The following is a 26608-nucleotide window of genomic DNA, read 5'->3' as shown; positions in this document are numbered from 1 at the left end:
CTCAATCCCACAGTAGCCTGGCCTTGTTCTCCCTTGGCGGAACCTAACCAGACACCAAGGGAGCCCATTGATGCAGTTCACATTGGCAGCTTTAAATACAGAGCAGCTAGCAAAGGGTGAAGGACAAATGTGGAGGGACGGAATTAGGTATCAAGTTCAAACAGGGTTCGTGAGATGCAGGTGAGCTGCTGCTGGGACAGTTTGGAGGTGACACGAGAGCTAGGACTCAAAGGATGTGTGAAACTTCAGACAAGGAAGAGTGAGCTTTGTGTTGGGAGTGTATTCTATGGGAATACATAAAGTGAGGAAGGTATCCTGTGAGCCAGAAAAGTAATGGTAACAGTTAATGTCCCTGACTTATATACTAGACTGCTATTTCACGCTTAGTCTTCATAGATAGTCAGGGAATAAGGCTATTATAACTGTCACCTATGGATTGGGACACTAAGGCATGAGGAACTTATACGTGTTTTCCCAAAGCCACACAGTTAATAAGTAATGAAATGGAATTCAGTCCCAGGCAATGCATTGTGATCCCAGCAAGCACACCTGTGGCCACTGCTCCACCTCTCATGTTAACTCCCCTTCACGTTGGACCCCTGTGCTCTAACCAGTCAGGACGCTCAGTCATATCAGAGTCCAAAGCCCTGGCTCTTAACGTCTGCAGTGCTGACTCACTGTGGCCACTAGTTTTTCTTGGAGATACAAAAGGACGAGGTTCTCCTTTTGGAGGACTTGAATATCAGTCAATGAACTTTATTCCCTAAGTTAAAAATTAGTTCAAAAGAGCAGCTATTGACACACTTTAGATAGGAAGGCAGTTCAACCCAGTTAATCCAGTCATCCTGGTATAATGATTAATAGCTCTCCTTTTCTTCGTCAGAAGTTCCCATGTTTGTACATAACTTTTGCTTAACCTGGTAGGAATCACGCTGCTTGTGAGATCATTTTTCTATTCTTGGAGTATTAACACATCTAACTTAGAGTTGGGAACAAATATTAAGTAAATGAATGATAAAATGAGATGAGTCAGTTCAGTGTATAGTGACAGAGGAGTTTTGTGGAAGCTTTGTTGGAAATGCTTTAGCATAGAACTGCATGGGCAGCCCACTGCTGAAGACTTGCTTTCCAGAGTCCTGACAGAAAGATAGTGGCTATGATACTGACTTACTAAAATTCATTGTGGTGATGCTTATACAGCTCTGCGACCACATTAATTACTGTTGAGTCATACACTCCAACCGGGTAAAGCATAAAACGCATGAATGCAATCTCAAGCAATTAAAGAAGGCAGTAGTAGATGGTAAGTAGTCTATTCTTTTTTTTTTTGAAGATTTTATTTTTATTGGAAAGGCGGATATACAGAGAGGAGAGACAGAGAGGAAGATCTTCCGTCCGATGATTCACTCCCCAAGTGACCGCAACGGCCAATGCTATGCCGATCCGAAGCCAGGAGCCTCTTCCGGGTCTCCCACTCGGGTGCAGGGTCCCAAAGCTTTGGGCCGTCCTTGACTGCTTTCCCGGGCCACAGGCAGGGAGCTGTATGGGAAGCGGGGCTGCTGGGACTAGAACCAGTGCCCATATGGGATCCCGGGCGTGCAAGGTGAGGACCTTAACCACTTGTGCCACCGCGCCAGGCCCAGTAGTCTATTCTTAACAGACTTTATATTAAGCATATCCCTTGAAGACCATATTCCTTATTTAAAATGCCCTCCTGGAATTCTACACAGTGGAGAAAGCACTACTTGGGTGATACCAACATCCTACAACCTTTTAGCTTCATAGCAGACTCTTGGAGGAATGTTGTCCTTCTCCCCAAGACAGATGGGGCAGGAACAGACTTTAACCACTAGAATTGAGTGTTGTGATCCATCGATTAGAAAATTGAGCTAACTAAATGTAGAACTGTGGGGTTCTGTAAAACAAGTTTGCACATAAAACATGATACTCAAAAGTCGTTTCTTTAAGTTTGTGTTTAAGATTTATTTTTATCGCAAAGTGAATTTACAGAGAGGAGAGATAGAAAGATTTTCCATCTTTTGGTTCACTCCCCAAATGACCACAATGGCCAGAGCTGAGCCAATCTGAAGCCAGGAGCTTCTTCTGTGTCTCCCACATGGTGGCAGAATCCCAAGGCTTTGGACCATTCTTTACTGCTTTCTCAGGCCATAAACAGGGAGTTGAAAGAGATGTGGAGCAACTGGGACACAAACCAGCACCCATATGGGATCCTCATGCATGCCAAGCGAGGGCTTTAGCCACTAAGCCATCATACAAACCCCAGTTTTTAGAAGTGTTAAGGCAGATATTGCATTCTCAAATATTGTTTCTTTTCTTAAAAATTTCCAGTTGGTTTCTTTGAAAGGAAGGGAGGTCTGTCATCTTCTGAATCCCTCTCCCATGCCCACAATAGCCGCGGTTGTGCCAGGTCAAAGACTGGGAACACAACCTAGCTCTCCCATGTGGATAGTAGAGACCTAAACCTTTGATCCATCACCTTCTACATCTCAGGATGTGCATCAACAGGAATCTGGGATCAGGAGTTGCAGAGCTGGCACTTGTACCCAGGTACACTGAGTAGTGGGCCCTCCTGTGGATGTCCTAAGTGGCATATTATTTTTTAAGATTGAAAAACAAGATTACAAAGAGAGAGAGAGAGAGAGAGATGCCCCTGCCAGTTCACTCCCTAAATGGCTGCAGCAGTCAGGGATGGACCAGATTGAAATCAGAAGTCTAATTCAGGATTCCCAGGGGATGGCAGGTGGCCAAACACTTGGGCCGTCCTTGGTTGCCTTTCCAGGAGCATTAGCATGGACCTGAATCAGTAGAGGATTATCAGCAGGGACATAAACTGGTGCCTATAGGGAATGCTGGTGTCAACAGTTTCTTAACCATTGCCCTAAAAGTTCCTTGCCTCCTTTCTTGAAAGTGAGGATACTGGGTATATTAATTTCCTATACTTCTCTCCCATTCACCATTCACCTCACTTATCTTTTGAAACCCCAGTTATTGGATTACTGAGAAATAAATGAGTACACTGATAAAATTTGGGGAGAAGAGATGGTTTAGATTTCAAAGTTTTAGTTCTCATGTGTATAGTGTTATAAAGACCTAGTTATGGGGCCAAGGCTGTGGTACTGCAGGTTTAGCTGCCACCTGCATTGCTGGCATCCCATTTGAGTACTGATTCAAGTCCCAGCTGCTCCACTTCCAACCAAGCTTCTTGTTGATATGCCTGGGAAAGCAGCAGAAGATCATGAGTACTTGAGTCTGTGCTGCCCACCTGAGAGATGGGGCTGAATTCCAGGTTCCTGGCTCTAACCTGGTTGAGCCCCAGTCATGCTGGCCATTTGAAGACTGAATCAGTTAATGAAAGATATGTGTCTTTCTCCTCCTTTCTCTGTAACTCTGCTTTTTGAATGTCTTAAAAAAAAAAAAAAAAACAACCTAGAACCATGGCCACCCATAATGCACCTATGCAAATTTTTCCATCTCTGTATTTGGCTTGTTCAGTAGTAAAGTGCTGGATAATAGCAGTGGCCTCTGTGTGCTCCTTTCTAGGTGGCAGATGCTGTGCCTTCTCCCCTGATGGGAAAGCCTTAGCAGTTGGCTTAAATGATGGAAGTTTCCTGGTGGTGAATGCAGACACTGTTGAAGACATGGTCTCCTTCCACCACAGAAAAGAAATGATCTCTGATATCAAGTTTTCCAAAGGTAAAGGCAGACAGCAAAATTTATTAAGAATGGAATCATTTTTATTGTTTTCTCTTCCCCATTTGAAAACATTAAGTTTCTGGAGTCAATGTCTGTGTAAAGTGGCCTGGTGTTAACTGCACATTTTCTTTTGTAGACACAGGAAAATACCTTGCTGTAGCCTCGCATGATAACTTCGTGGATATCTACAACGTCCTCACAAGCAAAAGGGTTGGCATCTGTAAAGGTGCTTCCAGCTACATTACACATATTGACTGGGACTCTAGAGGTAAGGTGTCTGTGTCCTGGAAAGCACAGTTCCTGTTTGCAGAATGATCAGTGTTCACATATTGTGTCCATGGAATGCGACAGTTGAATTGTGGGAGAAAATGGCAGGGGAACCCACAATACTATAAATAGTAATTTTACAACAAACAGGCCACTGCTACTAACTGTGCACTTCTATCTTTAACATCATTGTTACACTCCTGTTAACTCAAGCCACTGAGTGTGAAGTCAGTGCTTTCTGTTTGCCTCACTTTGGGCTGGCCATGCGTGTCCTGGTCCCGGGTCTGTTCATGACTGCTTTGCCTTTTCCAACCAAAGCTCCACCCGCTGAAGAACTGCTCAAGATGTCCCAGCCCATTTGCATCCCCTGGTGCAAGCAGGACAATCTGGGCAGCTTGCTGATTTCTCTGCTTCACTGCCTCCAAGTCATACCAGAAGCACTCTAAGGATTTGTCTGTTCATTTAACACACCTAGTCTCCACCACATGCAATTGTAAGCTTAAAACATGTGGGTCAAGGAGTTAGATGTGGTTCCTGTGTCTGTGAGGTTTACAGTTGAGTGAGGGAACTGAGCTTGCACTTACATAGGACAAGAGCAGAGCTGGGTGAGTCATGGGAGCAGTGGTGAGTTAGCAGGCAAGAGGTGAGCCAGGGCTGAAGCTGGGCCAGGTCAGCGTTAACTACCTGGGCAGTGTGGGGGGATGGCTATGTGTGGGGTAGGTTATTTTTGAAATCCTGTCCTGGAGACTAGGACCATGAAAGGAGTTGCAGCCAGTGTCTGTGAATGGGCAGGACAGCCACAGTGGTAGTGAAGCACCAAGGCTCCAAGGGAGGAACCCCTGCAGAAGTCTCCTAGAGAGATGGATGGGCATTCGCCAGACAGCAGGGTGGAGGAAGAGCTTCCCAGGATGAAGGAGCACAGTGTGTGAAGCCATGGAGGATGGGAGACATGGGGTGATGGGGCAGCAGTGGGTGACGCTGCTTAGCCCAGGGGCAGCTGGGACAGGGTGTGCTGGGAAGTTACCCATAAGGCCCTGGGGAACCCTAAGGTTTAGATCTGCATTGTGGGATTGCCTTTTGTCCCAAGGATGGAATGGGAGCCTCGAGCTGGGAGAGCAACCAGAGAAAGGAGGTGAGGGTCCCAGCCAGTGAGAAGCTACTTCGCAGACACCAGAGGATTTCTGGAAGCAGTGGTCACGGTTTGATTCTGCCATTCTCCTGCCAGGCGGGCTTTCAGTTGTAGCTCTACCTGCTGGCTCGGAATTTGGACCCTATTTGAGCTTTCCAACCTGCAGAGGTTTTGTGCCCACAGTAAATGGTCAGAGCAGAAGTCTGCAATTTAAGAAGTCCAAGTCCCAACAAGGGTGAAAGAAAACCAGATGAAATCCCTCTGGTTTGCATGTCAGGGTCATGGCAGTTTAGGTTCACATTTGTGATCCATGTCACATATGGCCTCCTGAGCAGACCTAGGAAAGGGGAGGCCACAGTGAGTGGGTGGGCAGGGGGTGTGTAGAAGGGAACAGCTGCTTCTCATACTCCTTGTTTGGTACTCTAGTTTGTCTAAAAATACACACACAACCAGTTCCCCCAGTGTATTCTCTTAATGAGTGGAGTAAGATATGAGAAGTTTTGATGTGGAACCAATCATATACATGTAGTACTTGACACAGAGTGTGAAATCTCAATGCTATGGCTATTGGGAAGTTGCTCCCTAACATTTTAGGGAGTAAAGGACCAAGAAGAACGGAGAATATAAGTAAATTTTGATTTACTTATATTTGTAGGTGTGCAGGACCACAGCATTATGCACATTTGCATTGTTTTACATGTATCATCCATCTCCAGAATTCTTTTCATTTTGTGAAATTGAAAACTTGTACCTAGTTTTTGATAACTCCCCATCCCCTCAGGGCTTGTAAGCCTCCGTGGTTTGTCTCTGAATTTATTCTGGGTATACTGGACAGCAATATCTTCCTATAGTATATGCTTTCCTTGTGACTGGTTTATTTCTCTTAACCCTAAAGTGCATTCATATGGTAGCATGTCTAAGAATTTCCTCCCATTTTAAGACTGAATAATATTCTGTACGTGTATATTATGTTTTGCTCGTCTGTTCAGCTGTCGAACACTCACAGTGCATCCACCCCGCGTACCGTTTGAATAGTGGTACTAGGAACTTGGGTATATGAATAACTCATCAAGACCCTAATTTTAGTTCCTGGGGACTCAGAAAACTGCTGAATTGTGTGGTGATTCCCTTTTTTATTGTTTTAGGACTGTTGTACCATTTCCCATAGCAGTTGCCCCATTCTACATTCTCACTAGCAGTAGCATGAGGGTTCTGATTTCTCCAGCTCCTTGGTGACACTGGCTATTTTCTTTTTCCATTTTGTTGATGTCCGCACAAACGAGTATGAGGCAACACCTGGTTACGGTCTGGATTTGAATTCAGGGTTCCTTGGGGTTTGTGGTTGTTCCTGTTACTTTGTCTCATCTGATGCTCAAGATGTAAGGTGGAATCAATCCCAGTTGGGAAGCCCAGGATCTTGTCTTGGATTGTACACGCAGGTCTGGGTAAATGTCTAATGGACTCCCAGTGTGGTGCTGTCACTCCACAGGGCGAGAGACAAACGCCACCGTCCCTGCAGTTTTACCCAGGGCAGGTCTTGCAGAGCTCACAGCAATGGAAAGGGCCCTCAGAGTAAGGAAGAGGTGGAGAGGGGGTTTTGATGAACCCCCTGGCTGCTTGTCCATCACAGGCAGGAGCATAGCACACGGTGTCCATGGTTGGAGAGGCAGCTGGAATACACGGGCTGAGGAAAGAGACATGTTCCTGATCTGAAGGTAGAAAATAAACATGCCCCTGATCTAGCCAATGTAACGCAAGCCAGTTGTCACCCTGCGCACCTGATGCCTCATGTCTCCAGAAGGTGCCAGGCTGCCTCGGAGCAGCCATGCTGCTTTCACACAGGGGCCTGTGACCTGGCAAGGGCAGAGGGCAGAGTTGCAAAGCAACAATCTCCTTGGGGCCTCTGAGCTTGTTTGCTGGAGCCAGCTGGTTGTCAGAGGCAGGCACTGCGCAGCTGCACCTCGTGTGCCCATGGCAATGCAGTGCCAGGAAGAACAGAAAAGCACATTTGGCTTCTGCAGGCCCCATGAACCACCCCAGTCACAAAGGCTCTGGTGCAGAATGCTTGAGAAAGAAACACAAAATATAATATAATAATAATTTCTAGATGCTGCAAGTTCATTTCTAGAAATATCCAGTCTTGGTGATCCTAGACCAGGGAGCAGCTTGAGCCATGTTAGGACCTTCCATTTCCATTTTCACAGTAAATGGCCTAGTATCTGGTGCATTGAGTGTGATCTGGGAGTTACTGTGACTCACAAAGAGGGTCCAGGCAGGACCCTATGTGTGCATCACTCTGTCCACAGCCAGCTGTGGCTGGCTGTGCCTCCTTCAATTCTCCCACCTGCTGTGGTCACACATAGCTAATGGTAGAAATGTGGGGCTGCTGGGGGATGGGGATTCCATTTTTCAGGGACAGTTACATGTGGATTATTCAGACTGCTGCTCTTGGCTTCAGGGCCTCATGCTCAAGTTATTTCCATGGCTTTATCTGCATTTCAGTAGCAAGATATGTATACATGGAGAGAAAATAACCATCAAGGGGAAATAGTGACAGAAATTTTTCCACTGTGCTTTTGAAAGTTACTTTAAAGATATTTAAATTTACTTATCTGCTTATTTAAAGGCATAGTTATAGAGAGAGAATTATTCCATCTGCTGATTCACTCCCCAGATGGCTGTAATTGCTGGACCAAGACTAGAAGCCTGGAACCCTGTCTGGGTCTCCCATGTGGATTACATTTTCCTCTGCGTTTCCCAGGCTCATTAGCAAGAAGCTGTATCAGAAGCAAAGTAGTTGGGACATGAACAGTGCCCGTATGGGATGTCAGCCTCTCATGTGGTGGCTTACCTAAGAATTACAATCCTGAGTTTTATAGTATCTCAAGACCAGAAATAATCTAAAATAGCCATATTGAAAAATATTTTCACTTAATCTTTTAATCCTTTCCCCTCATGATTTGTTGAGAATCCTGGAAGTATAATTACTTTACAGAGATGTGTGTTTACTGACAGTATTAATTCCTCACTGTCTTAAGCTAAATAGGTAAAGGTAATTGAACTCTCTTTTTTTAAATTTGTGAGCATTCAACCATAAAGTCAGGAAAATTTGCCCAGTCTGAGGACGTATTTAGATTCACTTATTCCTCAACAGTGACAAAACTCCCCTATCGCCATATTAGAACTGCCCAGATTGGACATGATTATGGCTGTTAATTCAGAAATGAGAGAACCAGGGGCCGACTTTGTTGTGCAGCCGTTTGCATCCCGGGCATCCCATACAGAGTACTGGTGTGAGTCATGGCTCCCCTGCTTCTGGTCCAGCTTCCCACACGGGAGAGCCAGATGAAGTTCGAAGCGCTTGCCTTTGGTCTGGGCCAGCTCCAGCCAGTGCAGCAATTTGGGAGTGAATCAGTAGATGCAAGATCTCTATCTCCCTTTCTCTCCCCCCTCCCCCCACACTTATTCTGCCTTTCAAGGAAGTAGTAAATCTTGAAAAAGGAAATGAAATAACTGTATTTCTAGTTGCTTCAGAGTATAGGCCTACAGCTGCTTATGGGTAATGAAGCCGCAGGGCCTATACAGTGCTCACTGAATTATTGAATGATCCAACTCAAACCACAAAGTTATTTGGCTGGTGTTTTTCCAAGAAGGTAATTTCAAGATTATTAAATATATTTTTAATATTTTTATATACTCACTATGCATTCAGTAATTTATATAATTCACTTATATAATTATAATTTGTTATGAATTTACTAATTTATTCACTGCATATCTGAACAATGAAAGGAGTGGAGAGTGTGAAAACATAGCATGTACACACTCTGAATTCTTTGCAGATATGTGTGACATCTGAGGTGTGAGCAGAGTACCCGGGGTGGGGATGTCAGTACAGCTCCATGAAGCAGACCTGGCCCTGTGTTTGTGACTGCTAAAGCTGGCCACTGGGCACCCAGGGGTTCTTCGTTCTTTCACTGGTTTTACAAACTTTCCGTAATTTAAAAAAAATGTTGACATATAAACTATGTATATTGTGAATCGCTTAAATTTTAAACTGTAAAGATCTATTGGCCGTTGTAGGAGAATTAGGAAATCCAGTTCTTTTCATCATCAAGGAGAATGAATCCAAGATGACTATCTTACATCAGACCAAAAGACTACTTTTGGCTCAACTTTTTATTTATACAGAGTCTTGATTTTTTTCAGACTCTTAAGTTGGGGGTGTAGGTGCAAATGAGCATTTATAGGTTGTTTTGTGTGCCTTTTCTGTGTAAAACTGTGCTTAGAATTCAGACCAAAGTGATACTCTCATTTTTAAACTCACAATTCTTACCGTGCAGCTTGCTTTTACTGCATCTCTATGCTGGGAGGAAACAGAGGGAAAAAGCAAAACATGTATTTTTTCCAGGCTTTCAAAAAGTTGCTATTTTTCATTTTCACTGAGTCAAACATAGCATGCTTATTTCAATTATTTTAAGGATGTTGAAGTTCGAATTTTATGAGGTGTATATTTTGGAAAACAGAGCTTTGCAGTGCATACCATTCCTTGAATTTGCATTCCCACAAACTTTTGTATAATTCAATACATATTTATTTAACTTATACTGATTAAAGTGAATCAGAGTCGTGACTGCCATAGTTATGTTGTGGTAATGAAATAACAAGTCCAGAATTTAATTCTCTCTCCCTCATCCTATCTTGACAGGGAAATTATTGCAAGTGAATTCAGGAGCCAAAGAACAACTCTTTTTTGAAGCTCCAAGAGGCAAGCGGCATATAATCAGGCCTTCGGAGGTAACAGTTGTGCTCAAAGCTTTTAAAAATACAATGTGAAAATGTAATATGTGCATGGGAATAATTCACTCAAGCCTTAACTGCTAATGTCAGCTACACGTCGAGTACTCTCCATGTGACCATTCCCTGTATCTGATACCATGTCCAGGGTTCCTGGCTGAGGGTAAGGCTCAGGCTTGCTCTTGTACCCCTGACCTAGCCATGCACAGTTGGCTGAGTTCTGTTTAATCCTCTGAAAGACAGTGAAATCCCCTAAAGACAGTGAAAAAACTGACAGTTCAGATGCTGTGTGTTTCTTCATTTGACATGTCTTTTCGTACAAAACTTTCTATGCACATATATTTTGGAAGCATTTGCAATGTCTGTTCGTAACAATCAGTAATATTATCCTCAATAACAACATAAAATTGTTTGCAAAAACAGGAACTCTGTGAGGCTCGCCCATACCAATGTGTGAAACTTTGCCATCTTTATCATTTCCTTGTGTCCTTGGCTGCACACATAATATTGGAATTGTTGTAACAAAACTGGATAAATTTATTTGGATTTATAAACTACTGCCTTGCTGAAAAAGAACCTGCTTTCTGAATGCTTTTTAGGTAAACATCTAGTCAGGACCTGGACTTTAGGATCTGAAGGTCTTAGCATGGTGAAGCCAAGAGGCAGTCCTCTTGGTCCCTGGAGGAACCTCCCTGGTGTATCCACTGAATAGCTTTTGATTAAATAAAGTGAAATACTCATCCTTGGAGGAAATGGACATGGCTCACTGATATTGTGCCTCTCCTGGCATTTGGTTGCCAGTCTTTGCCACTAGTCTCCTTGCAGTAGACATTGGTTGCACGAGCATCGATAGGGTTGTCGGTGTTCGTGAAGGAGATATGTGAGCAGTAGTTTAGACGTGAAAGTTGGGGTTGTAGTCATGCCACAAGCAGGTTAAGCCATCATCTGCAACATCAGATACTGGAGCACTGATTTGCTGGTTAGAATCCCAGTTGTTCCACTTCTGATCTAATTCCCCACCAATGTACCTGGGGAAGCAGCAGAGTATGGTCTAAGACCTTGGGCCCTTACCACCCACGTGGGAGACACAGAGTTCTCAGTTGCTCCACTTCTGATCCAATTCCCCACCAATGTATCTGGGGAAGCAGCAGAGTATGGTCTAAGGCCTTGGGCCCTTGCCACCCACATGGGAGACAGAGTTCTGGATTGCTGGCTTTGGCATGGCCCAGCTCCAGTTGTTTGAGGCTGTTTGGGGAGTAAACCATCAGATGGAACATATCTGTATTTCTCTCTCTTTCCTTTTTGAAATAAATTTTTAAAAGTCATTTTTTAAAAGTGGCACTAGATTATCATGTTGTACCAAGGGTTCTTTAGTAAGTTTATAGAAAATGGAATTCAGGTTATTTTTATGCCTCTTTATTCTTTAATTTCCAAGGAGTCAGCAAGGTACAGTAACACTGTGCCAAACAGCTTCCACATGCAGAGAGCCTGTGGACGGGGGAGGTGAGGCTTCAGTTATGGTTATGATTTTTAAAGTGGTTTTTATGCTGTTTAGAAACAGAGTTTCCCAACACTAACTGAAGAGACACTAGTGGGCCTCAAATAAAAGCAAATGAAATTTTTTTAAATCCCCCAGGAAAGGCTACTGTATAACACTGCTATTATTTTGCTTTGTTTTGTTTTTTAATAAAAAGGAAAGAAAGGCCTCAGTGTTGATCAGATTCTAATCCATACCAGCTACAGTCTTGGCCGTGAGTTTCACCATTTGAAAGTATAAAATATATCTTTACGGCAGTACAATTTGGAAAGCTCTTCAAATTTGTAAGATGATGCCTAGAGCATAAAAGATATTAAACTTGCTGCAGAATCTTATTGCTTTTTTCTCCAAGGAAGCTGACTGGGGTTTGCTAAATGAACATTCCATCAATCCATTTATCTTAGCGTTTCTCAGCAGAAAGGAACTGTGTGGTCAGCAGCATCTAGACAGCAGTGTGCCAGTGGCATCGGTGGGTCGGGCTGGGAATGCAGCCGAGCTTCCTCCACGAGGAAGACGCTTGCAGCTGAAGGTGCCCACATTGCGGTAGAGAAACCCGGAACCCGCTAGTGGCTTAGCCGATGGTAAACATCTAGTCAGGAACCGAACAAACTGGTACTGATGGATTTCCACAAGTCAAAATGTTCATTTCACTTAGGGGAAAAAAGGAACATTTGACTGAAGCACTGGTTTGATCAACAGTGATGATACCGTATTAGATCTGCAACCTAGAATGTGCACACCTCAGCTCACCGCATAAATGCCTGGTGATGGCCAAGGCCTGGCATGCAGCTACTCAGCTGCAACTGTTGCTTTTAAACAGAAAAACTAGGTTGTGCAAATCATGACGTTTTCTTTCCTCCCTTTTCAGATTGAGAAGATTGAGTGGGATACTTGGACCTGTGTCCTGGGGCCCACCTGTGAGGGCATCTGGGCAGCACACAGCGACGTGACCGATGTCAACGCTGCCAGTCTTACCAGAGACCGTTCGCTCCTAGCCACTGGAGATGATTTTGGTTTTGTCAAGCTTTTCTCATATCCTGTCAAGGTACAGTTGGATGATTGTACATTCTTGCTTGGTCTTGTCAGTACCTCAAATCTGTTGTATCTAAGAGGATTTTTAGACTTTGAGGACTTCAGCAATCAATCGTGTTATTCACAGTAGAGTGTGTGTTATTTAAAACCTCCCGACATTCCTTTTTCAACTGGATACCTCAGGTGTGACCTGACCAAGACTGGCTTTAGTGGCAACACTGGGTGAAATCAGACAACAGTGAAATCAAGCCTTCAGGTGGCCCCGTGGCACAGTGGAGTCATTCTCAGAAACAGTCAGGTTATCCTGCATCCTGAACGGACGTGGTTGCCTCTCTGTGAGCTCAGTGCAGAGCTCCCCACTACTGCCAAGGTGTTTCATGTTGCTGGCTTACTCTCCCATTCGTTCCTGCTGCAGTTGGGTCCCTCTGAGCACACTGGCATCCTCTGCTCTGACAGGCATGACTTGTAAACTGTGGGAGGAAAAAGGTAATAAAACTAGAACAAGCGAACACCAACACCAGGCACCTCACTCAGTCTGACAGTCTATGCATTAATCCTCACATTTTAGTGACAGTTGTTACTCGGCGGTGGACATCTGACTGTAGAATCCTGTAGTCTAGACTGACAAGGCAAGATGGATACTTTGTCTATGTCTTCTGAGAGCTGGGTTGGTTGTGTCTGCGTCATCCCTAAGCGAGTAGGAGAGGTGAGGTTACCTCACAATGAGCTTTTGTCACTCCCTGATAATCACTACTTCCTTTCCCAAATGCTTATCAAGTTTCTGGGTAATATTTAATCGTGGAATTTTCCAGGGATTGCATCAGCTCCCAATCCAGTATGTGTCATGATAGACTTGCTTTCTTTGTTGGATGCAAGAACCTTTTTACATTCAAGGCTACCTCTACCTGCTGAGCTATTTCTGACACTTTTGGGGATCTTTTTTTTTTTCTGTTTAACTCATAAATTTATTCGAGAGGCAAGGAAACGGGCAGAAATCCTAACTGCTGGTTCACTTCCCGGATGCTACTACCAGCTGGGGCTGAGCGGGACCAGCCCAAGCTAAGTCAGTCCAGGTCTGCCACATGGAGACTGGAAACCCAATTACTGGGGCCTTCAGTGCTGCTCGCTGGGGTCTGTGTGAGCCAGGCAGCTGGAGCCAGGCATTGAACACAGGTGCTCTGATCTGAGGCATGGGTGGCTTAACTGCCAGGCTAAGGGCTCGCCCCTCTTTGGTCACCTTTGAAGGTCCCCGTACTGAAGTAATGAGTTCTGTTTTGCTATTTCTGACCTGAAGACTATTCTGTTTGACTTAAGTGTTGTTAATCAGCTGCTTGTTCCTGTTACGTGTTTTAAGTAATTTTCTTAGTTTTTCTGTATTCCATTCCCAAGTGTATTGTTAAAGTCCTCTTCAGTTGTTTTGACTTCTCACTTCAGCATTCCTGAAATGACACTTGAAGGTTCATGCAAGACTTATACCTCCTTAGTCCCGCCTCCTCCTGTCATGTGTACATAAACAGGGCCCTTCCCTCCACAGCCACTTTGGTTTCCTGAATACCTCCTTTTTTTTCCCTTTGTTAAGCTCAGAATACTGTTTTGAGTAGCCCTTTCTGAGAGATGCGTCTGATTCTGTCCAGCGTTCTCTTCATTGTCCATTCCAACTTTCAAAGCACCCGATGACCTGTTCCATGTCACCAGCCACTTCTTTTTTGCTTACTACTTAGGATCCAGTTGTAAGTAGCCACGTGGCTTGCTATTTCTGCTTTCTTAAAAAAATCAATAACAAGTCAGGAAGTTAATAGGCACTTGGGTTTAGTAGGCTGAGGTTTAGGCAGATACGGAGATGGTGGAACCTCCGCAACGTGGTTGCATCTAGCTACTGCGTTAGGTTTGTACTGGCCTTGAGAATTTGTGGTCTGTCCACCCAGCCTAGCATAGATGGACATATGTAACAATGGTTTTTTAAAAGATTTCTTTATTTTTATTGCGAAGTTGGATATATAGAGAGAGGAGAGAGAGAGAGGAAGATCTTCTGCCCAGTGATGCACTCCGCAAGTGACCACAACAGCTAGTGTGGTATCAGTATGAAGCTAGGAGCCAGGAGCTCTTCCAGGTCTCCCACATGGGTGCAGGGTTCCAAAGCTTTGGGCCGTCCTCAGCTGCTTTTCCACAAGTACAGAGCTGGATGGGGAGTGGGGCTGCTGGGATTAGAACCAGCGCCCATATGGGATCCTGGCACGTTCAAGGCAAAGACTTTAGCCGCTAGGCTACAGCGCTGGGCCCTGTAACAAATTTTTTTTTTTTTAGTTGATATCTACTGAGCCTTTACTTCCAAAGAAGAGAATACAGTTTTTTTTTCTTTTTTTTTTTGCTCAGTGCACGGAACTCTAAAAAATTGACCATATTATAGGCCAGAAATCAAGTATCACCAAATTTTTAAAAATCAACATTATACCATGCATCTTCTCAGACCATCATGGAGTGAGGTGAAAGACCAAGAAGCCAAAAATCTTGGGAAAACTTGCAAATACATGGAGACTGAATAATATGTTACTAAATGAGCAATGGGTTAGATAGGAAATCAAAGGAGAAATTTTAAAAAGCCTGAAACAAATGAAGGCATCAACGCAAAATTTCAAAACTTACGGGAAGCAGTCAAGGCAATGGTGGCGTTCCTCAGACTCATGGGGTCCCAGGCATGGTCCGTGAGGGCCACTGCTGGAAGCCTTCAAGGGCTGAGTAGAGGCGTTCTGAGGCGTCAGGCTGCATCAATAAGAGCGGCCCTGTGCTTCATGCTTTGTTGAGTTTCCATGTAAGATTTTTCCAGTGTTTGTAGGAAAATTGTCAAGCACCCAGCTGTAATGAAAGAATGAGACAGAGAGCTGCCAAAAATCCATTACCTAAAACCTGTAATTCAAAGGAAGGTATAAAATTAATTTAAAAAAAAAAAAAAAAAGGAACTCGAACAACCTAATTTTATACTTCAAGGAACTGGAAAAAAAAGGACAGAAAATAAGCATCAGGAAGGGAATGGAGAATAGAGCAGCAAGATGTGAAATAGAAGCAATAAAGACATTAGAAAAAAATCAGTGAAACTAAGGATTAGGGTTTTTTTTTTTAAGATTTATCTATTTTTTATTACAAAGTCAGATATACAGAGAGGAGGAGAGACAGAGAGGAAGATCTTCCGTCCGATGATTCATTCCCCAAGTGAGCACAACGGAAGCCGGGAACCAGGAGTGTCTTCCGGGTCCCCCACATGGGTGCAGGATCCCAAAGCTTTGGGCCGTCCTCGACTGCTTTCCCAGGCCACAAGCAGGGAGCTGGATGGGAAGTGGAGCTGCTGGGATTAGAACTGGCACCCATATGGGATCCCGGCGCATTCAAGGCGAGGACTTTAGTCACTAGGCCATGCTGCTGGGCCCAAGGATTAGTTTTTTGAATAGATAAAATTATTAAACCTTTAACTGGACTAACAAAGAGAAAATGATTCATGAAATTACAAATGAAAAAGGAGACATTACAGCTGATACTAGTGGAAAGGTCATCAAAGGTTACTATGAATAATTTTATACCAAAAATCACCTAGATGTAAAGGGTACATTCCTAGAAATACACAACCCACCAAAAGTGAATAAGGAAGGAGCAGAAACTCTGAAGGGACCATCATTGACGTGAGTAGGGAACCTGACAACCTCCAAGAGACGAGGAGCCCAGGATGAATTCTGAGCATGTATAGAATTCATTGTGACCCTTCAGAAACTGATCCAAAAAAAGATTAAGAGGAGGGAGCAATTTTAAACTGATTTTGTGATTTTAGTAGCCTGATATCACAGCTAGTACGAGAAATTACAGGCTGATATCCCCAGGGAGCATCGGGGTAGAATTTCTCAACAAAATGCCAGCAAACCAAACTCAGGAGCACATTAGAAGTATCATACATTATGGTCAAGTGGGATTTAACTGAGGATGCAGATGTGGTTCGACATAGGGAGATCATCAACTATAGCAGGCCATGCTAACACAATGAAGAATGAACAGCATAAAGTCATCTTAATAGGTGTGCAAAAAGCACTTAGCAAAAGCCAGCATCTTTTTGAGATTTTTTAAAAATTTAACAAAGTAGAGAAGAGTTGGGATGGCATGGTGGCACAGCATGTTCCATGTTTGCCTACAGTGATAGCATCTCATATGTACACTAGTTCGAGTCCTGGCTACTCTGTCCAGTCCAACTCCCTGCTAATACTCCTGAGAAAGCGGCAGAGGATGGTCCAAATGCTTGGACCTCTGAACCCACGCGAGAGACCCAGAACAAGCTTCTGACTTCAAACCAGCGCTGTGTGGTGCTGTGGCCATTTGAGGAGTGAACTAGGTCATACATGATTCTCTCCCTCTGTCTGTAACTCTGGTTTTCAAAAAAAAATTAAAAAAAAACATTAAAATAAAAATTTTCTTAAAAAATGATAAAGAAGAAATATGCCTCAACATAATGAAGATCATAGCCTACATACTTAGTAGTTAAAAGCCAAAAGCTTTTTCTCCTGAGATCAAGAACAAAGGATAGCCATTCTTAGCACTTGTGTTCAGTGTAGCAATGGCAGTTCTAGCCAGAGCAGGTGGACAGCAGAAGGAAGTAAAAGACATCAGTCAGAAAGGAAAATGCAAAGTTGTCTGAGTTGGAAGATAACAAGAGGAAATCCTACCAGGGTCCAGTTAGGACCCTCCCTTCCCCTCCTCCTCCCACACCCGTGATGACACATACAGAAAATCCCCAGGCTCTGCCCTGCCTACCTGGACAGGAGCCCCCAGGTCCCCACTCACCCCAACTGGCAACATTCCCCAGGCATCCCACAATCCTACACCCTCAGGCACCCATGAGCCTGCTGCCACCCTGGCAGACACCCTGGTTCAAAAGGTGGTGGCGGACAGGCCACGTTGGTGCCTGTCTGAAATGTTTAAATGTAGTGCTTGAACATTGTCATGGGGGTACAGTGCAGACTGAGAAATGAGGCGGTTAATATTTCACATTCTTTCTCTGGGGCCTGTAAGCTTCTTGCCTGCATTTCCCCATGCAGTATCTGTTGTGTGGTTGTGAGCTGTAGTCACCCCATTGTGCTGGGGAACAGTGTAAATTCCTCCTTCGGTGTTGGGTGGTACCCGTTGCCCAATCACCCTCATTCTTCCCAGCCTCTGGTAGATACCATCCGAGGTTCAAATCAGCTTTTCTAAATGTGCACATATGAAGGAGAGCATGCAGTGTTTGTCTATTTCTGGCTTATTTCACATAATGTAATGGTTTCTAGTTCTGTGCATTTTACTGCAGGTGTCAAGATTTGATTCATGTATGACTGAATAAGAGCTCTTTGTTATGTGTAGTATATTTTATTTATATATTCTCCCGGTAGTGGATGTGCAGGTTGGTTCCATGTCCTGGCTGCTGTGGATGTTACTGAGATGAATGTGGGAGTGCAGGCATTACTCTGAAGCACTGATTGGATTTTTATAGCCACCCCAGAACTGGCATGGCTAAGTCATGGGGTTACTGTATTGTTAACGCTGCTGTCACAGCTGTTCTGCTGTATATTCTCAGCAAATGGGGTTGCTTTTCCTCAAATCTTCACTGCTACTTGTTACTTCCTGTCTTTATGCTAATGGCCATTCTAGCCCAAAGGAGCTGATTGCTCCTTGTGGTTTTGTTTGTTTGTGTTGTTGTTGTTTTTGCATTTCCCTGATTGAAAAAATACTAAATATTATTGTTTTACATTGGTTGGTAATTTGTTTCTTCTGAGAAATGTTATTTCTTTTTACTTTTTCAATGTTTTGGACACCTTAATTTGAAAGGCAGTTACCCAGACAGAGGAAAAATGAGAGAGCTCTTGCATCCAATGGGTCATTCCCCAGAGGGCTGTATAGTCGGCCTTAGGCCAGGCTGAAGCCAGCAGCCTGGAACTCCATCCAGGCATTTGGGCCATCTACTGATGCTTGTCAAGACACATGAGCAGAGAGCTGGTTCAGAAGTGAAGCAACTGAGACTTGAACACGCATTCATATGGAATGCTGACAACACACATAGCAGCTTAATGTGCTATACCACAACACTGGCCCCAATATCCATTTATTAATTGGGGTGCTTTTGTTCTTGAATTTGTAAACAATCTTTTACTTATTATTATTATCGTTATCATTTTATGATACAGTTTGATAGGCCCTGGGGTTTCCCTTATCCCCTCCCCAATTCCTGTCCCTCCTCCTCCGAGTTCCCCTATATCATTATTAAGGTACAGTTCTTCATACACAGTCATATGTCCATTATTATGGGCATGGACAATGGCAGAGAGTCCAGCATCCTGTTTCAAGATATAGTGAACAGTTTCATCGTAAGTCTATCTTTCTCTGGAAGTAGAGATTTATCTGCTTTGTCTCTACATTGTATCCTTACATCTAGATATGTTAGTCTCCATTTCACAGTTACTGCACTTCCCCTTAAATGAAAAGTCACAGAACAAAAACAACAATACGAAGAAAAATAGAAATTTACAATGCCATGAAGTTAAATGATATATTACTAGATATGACAGTCTCCATTACAGAGCTCCTATACATCCCCTTAAATGAAAAGCCACAAAACAAAATCAACAACAGAAAGAAAAAAGAAATTAACAACACAAGTTAAATAACATGCTACTGAATGACTTATGTGTCACTGAAGAAATGAAAAAGAAAATCAAGAACCTTCTTGAAGAAAATGGTGCTACTGTATGATCTATGACTCAAAGAAGAATTTAATCAGAAGAAGGTGTTTCGAAGAGATGAAACTAAAGACAAAAAAATCAAAATCCATGAGATATAGTTTCCGCTAATTTTTGTTGGTAAAATGTGACTCCTGTAGCCAACAAATAGATGGGTTTTGTTTTTTAATCCAATCTGCTAATCAGTGACGTTTAATTGAGCTTAAGCCACTTACATTCAGGGTTAATATAAATAGGTGGTAATTTGGTCCTGTCATTTTTAAGTGTCCTTTGTAGGGCAAGTTTGAAAGAGGCATATTCTTTGAACTTTTCTTTACTGTGGAAGAATTTTATTTCATTTTCAAAGACAGAGGAAAGCTTTACTGGATATGTTATCCTGGGCTGACATTTTTTTTCTTTTAGAATCTGGAATATGTCACTCCATTCTCTTCTTGATTGTGGAGTTTCCTGTGAGAGGTCTCCTGTGAGTTTTTTTTTTTTTTAAAGATTTATCTATTTATCGGAAAGTCAGATATACAGAGAGGAGGAGAGACAGAGAGGAAGATCTTCCATCTTCCAATGGCTGGTGCTACGCTGATCCGAAGCCAGGATCCAGGAACTTCTTCTGGGTCTCCCACACAGGTGCAGGGTCCCAAAGCTTTGGGCCATCCTCGACTGCTTTTCCAGGCCACAAGCAGGTAGCTGGATGGGAAGTGGAGCAGCCGGGATTAGAACCGGCGCACATATGGGATCCCAGCATGTTCAAGGCGAGGACTTTAGCTGCTAGGCCATGCTGCCGGGCCCTCCTGTGTGTTCAATTGGCATTGTTTTATATGTTAGTTGATTTTTTTTTCCCCATGCACATTTAAGGATCTTTTCCTTAAAATTTCGATTGAGGAGAGCTTGATGATCATGTGTCTTGGTGAAGATTGCTTTTGGTCAATCCTGTTGGGAATTCTGTGCCCCTCCTGGATCTTGTTTCCCATTCCTTTCTCTAGATTAGGGGAATTTTCCATTATTATTTCATAAATATATCTGTAAAACCAGTTTCTCTTTCTGCACCTTCTGGGACTCCCCTAACCCTTGCTTTTGGCCTCTTAATAGTGTCTTTCAATTCTTGAATAGTTTTTTGGGGGCTGATCCAGCTCTGCTCCCAGCTTTTTGCTTGCTTCCCCTTGGTGACAGGAAATATCTTCCAATCCTGAGATTCTTTCTTCTGTTTGCTTCATTCTATTTTGGGAGTCTGTCCACTGTACTTTTTTTTTTAAAAGATTTATTTTATTTTTATTGGAAAGGCAGATACACAGAGAGGAGAGACAGAGAGGAAGATCTTCCGTCCGATGAATCACTCCCCAAGTGAGCATAACGGCTGATGCTATTCCGATCCGAAGCCAGGAGCCTCTTCTGGGTCTCCCACGCAGGAACAGGGTCCCAAAGCTTTCCCAGGCCACAAGCAGGGAGCTGGATGGGAAGCAGGGCTGCCAGGATTAGAACTGGCACCCATATGGGATCCCGGGCGTGCAAGGCGAGGACCTTAACCACTGCGCCGGGCCCCACTGTACTTTTAATTTGCTCTACTGTGTTCTTAATTTCTGATATATCAGCCTTGATTTGCTTTATTGCTGCTATTTCTTGTGTAATATATCAAATTCTTTGAACTCTTGTATGTGCTTCTCATTCTTGATCAGAAGCTTAATAATGAGTTTTCTGAATTCTGTATCTCCTATTTCTCAATGTCTTCCTCAGTGAACTTTGAGTTTGGCATAGGGTTTTGCTCCTTTGCAGGAGGGCCTTCAGTAATATTCATTTTGCCTGTGTGTCTTCTTTTGCTCTTGGTCATTGTACTTCTAGTTATCAGATTCTTCTCCTTGGGGCAGGTTTCTAAGCTGTGTCACACACAGGTCTACAGTTTGATTTTACTTATTGCAGTTGGTACTCAGCTCTTTGTTTGCAATCACTTGTACCACTCCCTCCAGCGAGTTCCACATCTGGGTTCTTATGTTAGATTTCCACCATGGTCTCTCTGGTCCCATCTCCTGGCTCACCAGTCTTCACCTCCTGTGACACTGTGCTGAGGTTGCACTGTTGTCTCTGCAACCTTTCTTCCACTTCTGGTTGGAGCAGGTCCCAGGATTAGGGAGACACCAGGTGTCCTATATAGCTAGGTTGTTGGTGGTGGTAATCTTGCCAGAACCTGTTAGCTGTTAGGTCTGAGGGCCACACAGACCTATTTTGACCCATACGATGCCACAGTCAGTATTATTTTCCTGTGGGACCAGTGCAGTGCAATGAGCTCAGTGAGTTCTCGTCAAGCTCAGCACATGTGCAGCTCACTGTTGTCCCTGTAGTCCTAAAACTTTTGCTACACTGCACAAAATGCAGCCTGATGTGCCACTACTAGAGTTCTTGATCTGCTGACGGTCAGGTATGAGGGCTACCCAGACCTGTCTTGGGTGGAACCTGTAGAATGCCATGCTGTAGCAGTTCATTGAGTCAGAAATGAGTTCACTCCCAGCTCAGTGTATGCTCAGTGCTTTCCCTTGCCTTTGCCTCCTTTTGCAATATTGCTGGGGTCCTCGTGATGGGTGTGGTAGACAGGAAAGTGTGAAGAGTATTGTTCCATTGCAGGCAGGACTGCAAGGAACTTCAGCTGTTTGGCAGGGCCCTGCGGATGTCTCTGCAACCACCAGATTGCAGCTCTGCCTCCCTTTGCATGGACACCGGACAACCCCACTGAGATTTCTGTAATCTATTTAGGCATTGTCTGCCTCTGCCGAGTTAATGTTTAGTATCAATGTGAGCTTGGTAGCTGATGTTACTCATACCGTTTTTTAGCCAAAAGCCTTTCATTATTGCTGTCATGGCTGTCCCCATTGACAATATGCTGATTAAGAGTGTTAACTCCCCCTTTGGCCATATGCTAATCAAGGGTGTTCTGTGTCCAGGTGTAGTGGGAATCTATTCTTTCCCTCTTTCTTTGACCTTTAGGTCCCTCCTTCTGTGAAGCCTTTCCTCCCTTAGCTGAGTTGAGACTAAGTTGTAGAATGAGGATTGTAGTAGGAATGTGTTACTGATTGATATGTACCATCTATTGAGAGCTTCCTGACCACAGGGTCAGGATGGATAACATCCTGCTTTTAGGTGAAACAAATGGCAGAATTACCCTTGGAAACACCCACTTGACCATGACGTAAAAAGTCTGAACCAGAGTTTGACTGGTTCTGTATAAATAAAGCAAACAGCTTTCCTGCATTGTCCACAATGATCATGGAATCCTAGTTTTCCAGCTCGAGCTGGACTCCGTCACAAAATGGTGCCCAATTCGACCGTAGGGGACTGACTGGGCTGTGAAATCCACCCTGTTCTCGCACTGCCCATCTGGGACCTCTGCTCTGTCTCTGCTCCTGGTCAAATCAAACGGACCAGCAGGACAAACATTTCTTTGTCTGGGTTCACCTCCCAAGCTCCCAGTGAAAGTCCCTTCCCACCTGGGTGCTGGTGGAGTTTTGGCTGCTGGTGGAGTTCAGATCACTGTTAGCTGAATGCTGCTGGGGTATCAATCACTGCAACACCACACCGTTGTTTTTGCTGCTCTCCTGTGTCTGCCTGTCTCCAGGTACCCCTCTGCTGTTGTTCTGTCCTTTCCTATTTCCTGGAATGTGCCCTCTCTGCTTCAAACTGGTTAAACGTTTCTCCGTCCATTTAAATGTGTCCTTACCCTATTCTGCCATCTTGAGTTTCCTGTTCTTGATTTTTTTTTTAAAGATCCTTCCATATTTTGGATATTAATTCTTTCGCAAATGTTTTGTTTCAGATTGTGTTCCCCCATACTGTGCATTATTTGTTCACTATTGTTTTGCTTGCAGAAGCTCAAACTTTTGCTGTCATCTTGTTTGTTTGATTTTACTTATCTTGCCTCTCCAAAATAATTATGCCTTGTACTTGTGTGCTTAAGTGTTTCCCCTATGTTTTCCTCTGCTAATTTTATGATATCCAATCTTACATTTAGCCTAGTGATCCATTTTTTTTAAAGATTTATTTTTATTATTTTTTATTGGAAAGGCGGATATACAGAGAGGAGAGACAGAGAGGAAGATCTTCCGTCCAATGATTCACTCCCCAAGTGAGCGCAACGGGCCGATACTATGCCGATCTGAAGCCAGGAGCCTCTTCTGGGTCTCCCACACGGGTGCAGGGTCCCAAAGCTTTGGGCCATCCTCGACTGCTTTCCTGGGCCACAGGCAGGGAGCTGGATGGGAAGCGGGGCTGCCGGGATTAGAACGGGCGCCCATATGGGATCCTGGGCGTGCAAGGCGAGGACTTAACCACTTGCGCCACCGCGCTGGGCCCCCTAGTGATCCATTTTGAGATGATTTTTGTGCAGAGTAGGAGGTGGGAGTTGGGTTCAGCCTTGTGCGGATGGATGTCTAGTTTATTAAACTGTTCTCTGTCATGTGTTTTCAGCACTTTTCAAGAATCAGTTGCTATAGAAATGTGGACAGTCTGATCTGTTGATGATTGTTTTCATGCTGTTGCGTAACTGTTTTGGTTATTACAGCTCTGTTACATGCCTTGATACCAGGTATTGAAAATACATTTAGCTTTGTTCTATCTGTGCAGGATCACCATGGCTGTTGTGGGTCTGTAGTACTTCCATGTCAACTTCAGGTAGTTTTTCCCTAGTTCTGTGAAGAACATCATTGGTACTTTAATAAGAATGTCATTGGATCTGTATGAGCTACAAATATTTTACTATTCTTCCAATCCACGAGCATAGGCTATCCTTTCATTTTTTTTGTCTTTGTTTCTTCAGTGTTTTGTAATTTCATCTTGAAGGTCTTACAGATCTTTGATTAAATTTATTCCAGGCTGTTTTTCTCTAGGTATTGTGAATGTGATTGCTTTTTAATTTTATCTTAACTCATGAATAAAAATTCTGACAAGTGTGTTCATTTTACATCTTGTGAACTTACTGAATTTGTTTGTTCTAGTCTTGGACTCCATTTAGAGTCTGTAGGCATCCTGTATGTTTCCCAAGCTTGGGGAAGTTTTCAGCTGTTACTTAATTGAATACGTTTTCTGTGTCTTTTCCTTTATCAGATCCCCAAAATTCAAACATTTGCTTGTTTAATGCCATTGCATAGGTTTCAAAGGTTGTCTTCATCTATTATTATTTTGCCTAACTGGGATATTTAAAAGGCCTTTCTTTATGTTTAGGTATTCCTTCTTCTGCTTGAGCTGGTCTATTATTGTTGAGCCTTTTCAACTCCATTTTTAAAATTTTTTATTAACTATTTGTATTTTACATTGTCAAGATTTCTGTTTGAGTCTTTTTCAAGATCTTTGTGTCTTAGCTGGGTTTCTCATTCACGTGAAGCATTGGTTTTTGAAGTTTTTAAAACCACCTTTATTCTCTTGTATCTCTAAGAGTATCTGTACAATTGTTGTTTGAATGCTTTGGCAGGTATGCCTTCCTTTTCTTTAGAGTCTGTTACTGAAGCATTGTGTTCCCTTGGAAGCAGCGTACTGTCCTGGTTTTACTTTGTGTCCCTGTGTTGGTCTTCATGCATCTAGTAGCTCAGTCACCTAGCGTAGCCTTCCAGTCAGAGGGCTTTTGCCTGGTGATATGTCTGGGTGTCAGTTTGGTGAGCTCCTTTAGCTTTGGATCCAATTGAACTGCAGTTCCTATGAGTTCTTCCGCTGTAACGGGTGGATATGGCCATGCAGGCATAAGGACTCCCATCAGCCACTGGGGCTGCATGAGCCTTGGTAGTGACCTGGAGGGTGGGGCTAGAGTCCCAAGAGCAAAGGCTCTCAGTCTGTGGGATCATGAGAGCACCCGGAATCCCAGAGCATTGCAGAGGTCCCTGTAGTAACAGTCTTGTCCAAGCACTGTGGTAGCACTGGCCCAAAGTGTAGCAGGGTGTGTATATTCCCACAGTGCCAGCCCCACATAGCTGTGTGATGTATTGGTGCCTACATATCTTTTCTTCTCTCAAGTAGTGACTCATTCTGTGTCATGCTGCCTAAGGCTGGGGGAGGGATGGAACAGGAAGTTTGTGGCCCTGATGCTGAAATGCCCACCTGGAGCCCATGGCCTGTTGTGGCACAGCACAGGGGTAGGGCCAAGCCCTGTCATTCCATGGGATGCCTGCAGCCGAAGTGTATGTAAGATCTGCAGTGTTTATAGCCACAAACAGGTGATGTGGCCCAAGGTGTAAGTGGAATTCCCTGGGTCTGTGAGTTTCCCCTTAGCCCCAGCACAGGTCCCAGACCTCCATCTGTGCGCACTGTCCAGGGCAGAAGGAGCCCTGGAATCTTCCCAGTGCTGAATTTTGCAAGCTCAGCACTGAGCTCCCTGATGAATAGCCCTGTGCCCATTGCCATGCCCCACCCCCCAGGGGTTGGAGTCTTGCTCCCAAGGTTGAAAAAGCATGGCTTAAGTATTCCATGGACTGCCCTGGCTGACACCAAGCTGACTCCCAGCTGAGTCTCACCAATATGGGCCCTGTGCCAAAAGCCTTGCAAGTCCCACACCAGGCTGAGAATGGAACAGGAGTCTGTCATCCTAAGGCACGGACTTCTGCCTGACGCTGGGCAAGTCTAGGAGGTTTGTCTCTGAGTCATGGCTAGAGCTGAACAGCTTTAGGCTCTAGTTGGTACTGGCTCTAACTGTCACATGACTGGGACTAAACACAAGGCAAGCCCTTAGCTCTTTGTCCTGTTGTGTGTCTCTTGAAATTGAAGTCTTAGTCCTTGCTGCCTGCCGGAGGTTAGGAAGCAATTTAATGGCACCCCGGGCTGAAGTTGAGCTGTCACTTCCAGATCTCTCCATCATTGGGTGCTAAGTTATCTTGGAGACTGAGGTCTTATCTCCATCATGCCAAGGCTGATAATGGCTGACCGAAGTCCTTTTCACTGGTACTCAGGTCTCTACCCAGTGCCAGACCAAGGGTACAGAGGCTCTTGGAATCTTCCTTGTGCTTAGGCTCAACCTAATAAGCCTACCACTGAGCTCCAAGGGTGGAGTCATCCTGCACTCACCTCTGGGCTCTGGTCCCCAGGCAGAGCAGCCTAGTCCCAGCATCTGCTGGGAGGCTGGGGCAGAGTGATGGTGGCAGACCTGCCTGGCGGGAGTCTGGGACTGCAATCTGTGACAACTTGCTGGGGCAGGGACCACACACCTCACTCTGCTGCTGGATTTCACTGTAGTGTCCCAGGTTCTGGATTTCCAGCCTGGGGTCTGGACTTCATTTCTTCTCCCTCCCCTAAGCCAGAGGCATTGAGTCTGTATCAGACCTGGTGCTCCTCAGGGAGGTCACACGGGCAGCTCACAATACCTGTCTTCCTCAGAGCATCTTGGAGTTGTACCAGAACCAGGCACTGTGATCCCTAATCTGCCTTCTC

The 26608-nt window shown here is 44.2% G+C and overlaps 1 protein-coding gene across 3 annotated transcripts in view; it reads left to right on the top strand.

Annotated features, from left to right (window-relative positions):
* The window catches only part of EML6 (EMAP like 6), a 253275-nt gene that overhangs the window by 188223 nt on the left and 38444 nt on the right, over positions 1-26608 (top strand). For 2 of the 3 annotated variants that reach the window (XM_040993459.1, XM_040993460.1), the window contains exons 22-25: positions 3562-3720; positions 3857-3982; positions 9819-9907; positions 12313-12489. In XM_040993459.1, the coding sequence (XP_040849393.1) occupies positions 3562-3720; positions 3857-3982; positions 9819-9907; positions 12313-12489 (551 nt within the window). Of the gene's footprint in view, positions 1-3561; positions 3721-3850; positions 3983-9818; positions 9908-12312; positions 12490-26608 lie in introns of all 3 variants that reach the window. The other variant, XM_040993458.1, reaches the window with a different exon arrangement.

The sequence above is a fragment of the Ochotona curzoniae genome, unplaced genomic scaffold (genome assembly GCF_017591425.1).
Source record: "Ochotona curzoniae isolate NIBS_2020 unplaced genomic scaffold, NIBS_Ocur_1.0 contig_883, whole genome shotgun sequence".
NCBI lineage: Eukaryota > Metazoa > Chordata > Mammalia > Lagomorpha > Ochotonidae > Ochotona > Ochotona curzoniae.
The sequence above is the reverse complement of the archived record's forward strand: the minus strand, read 5'-3'. Positions and strand labels throughout refer to the sequence as shown.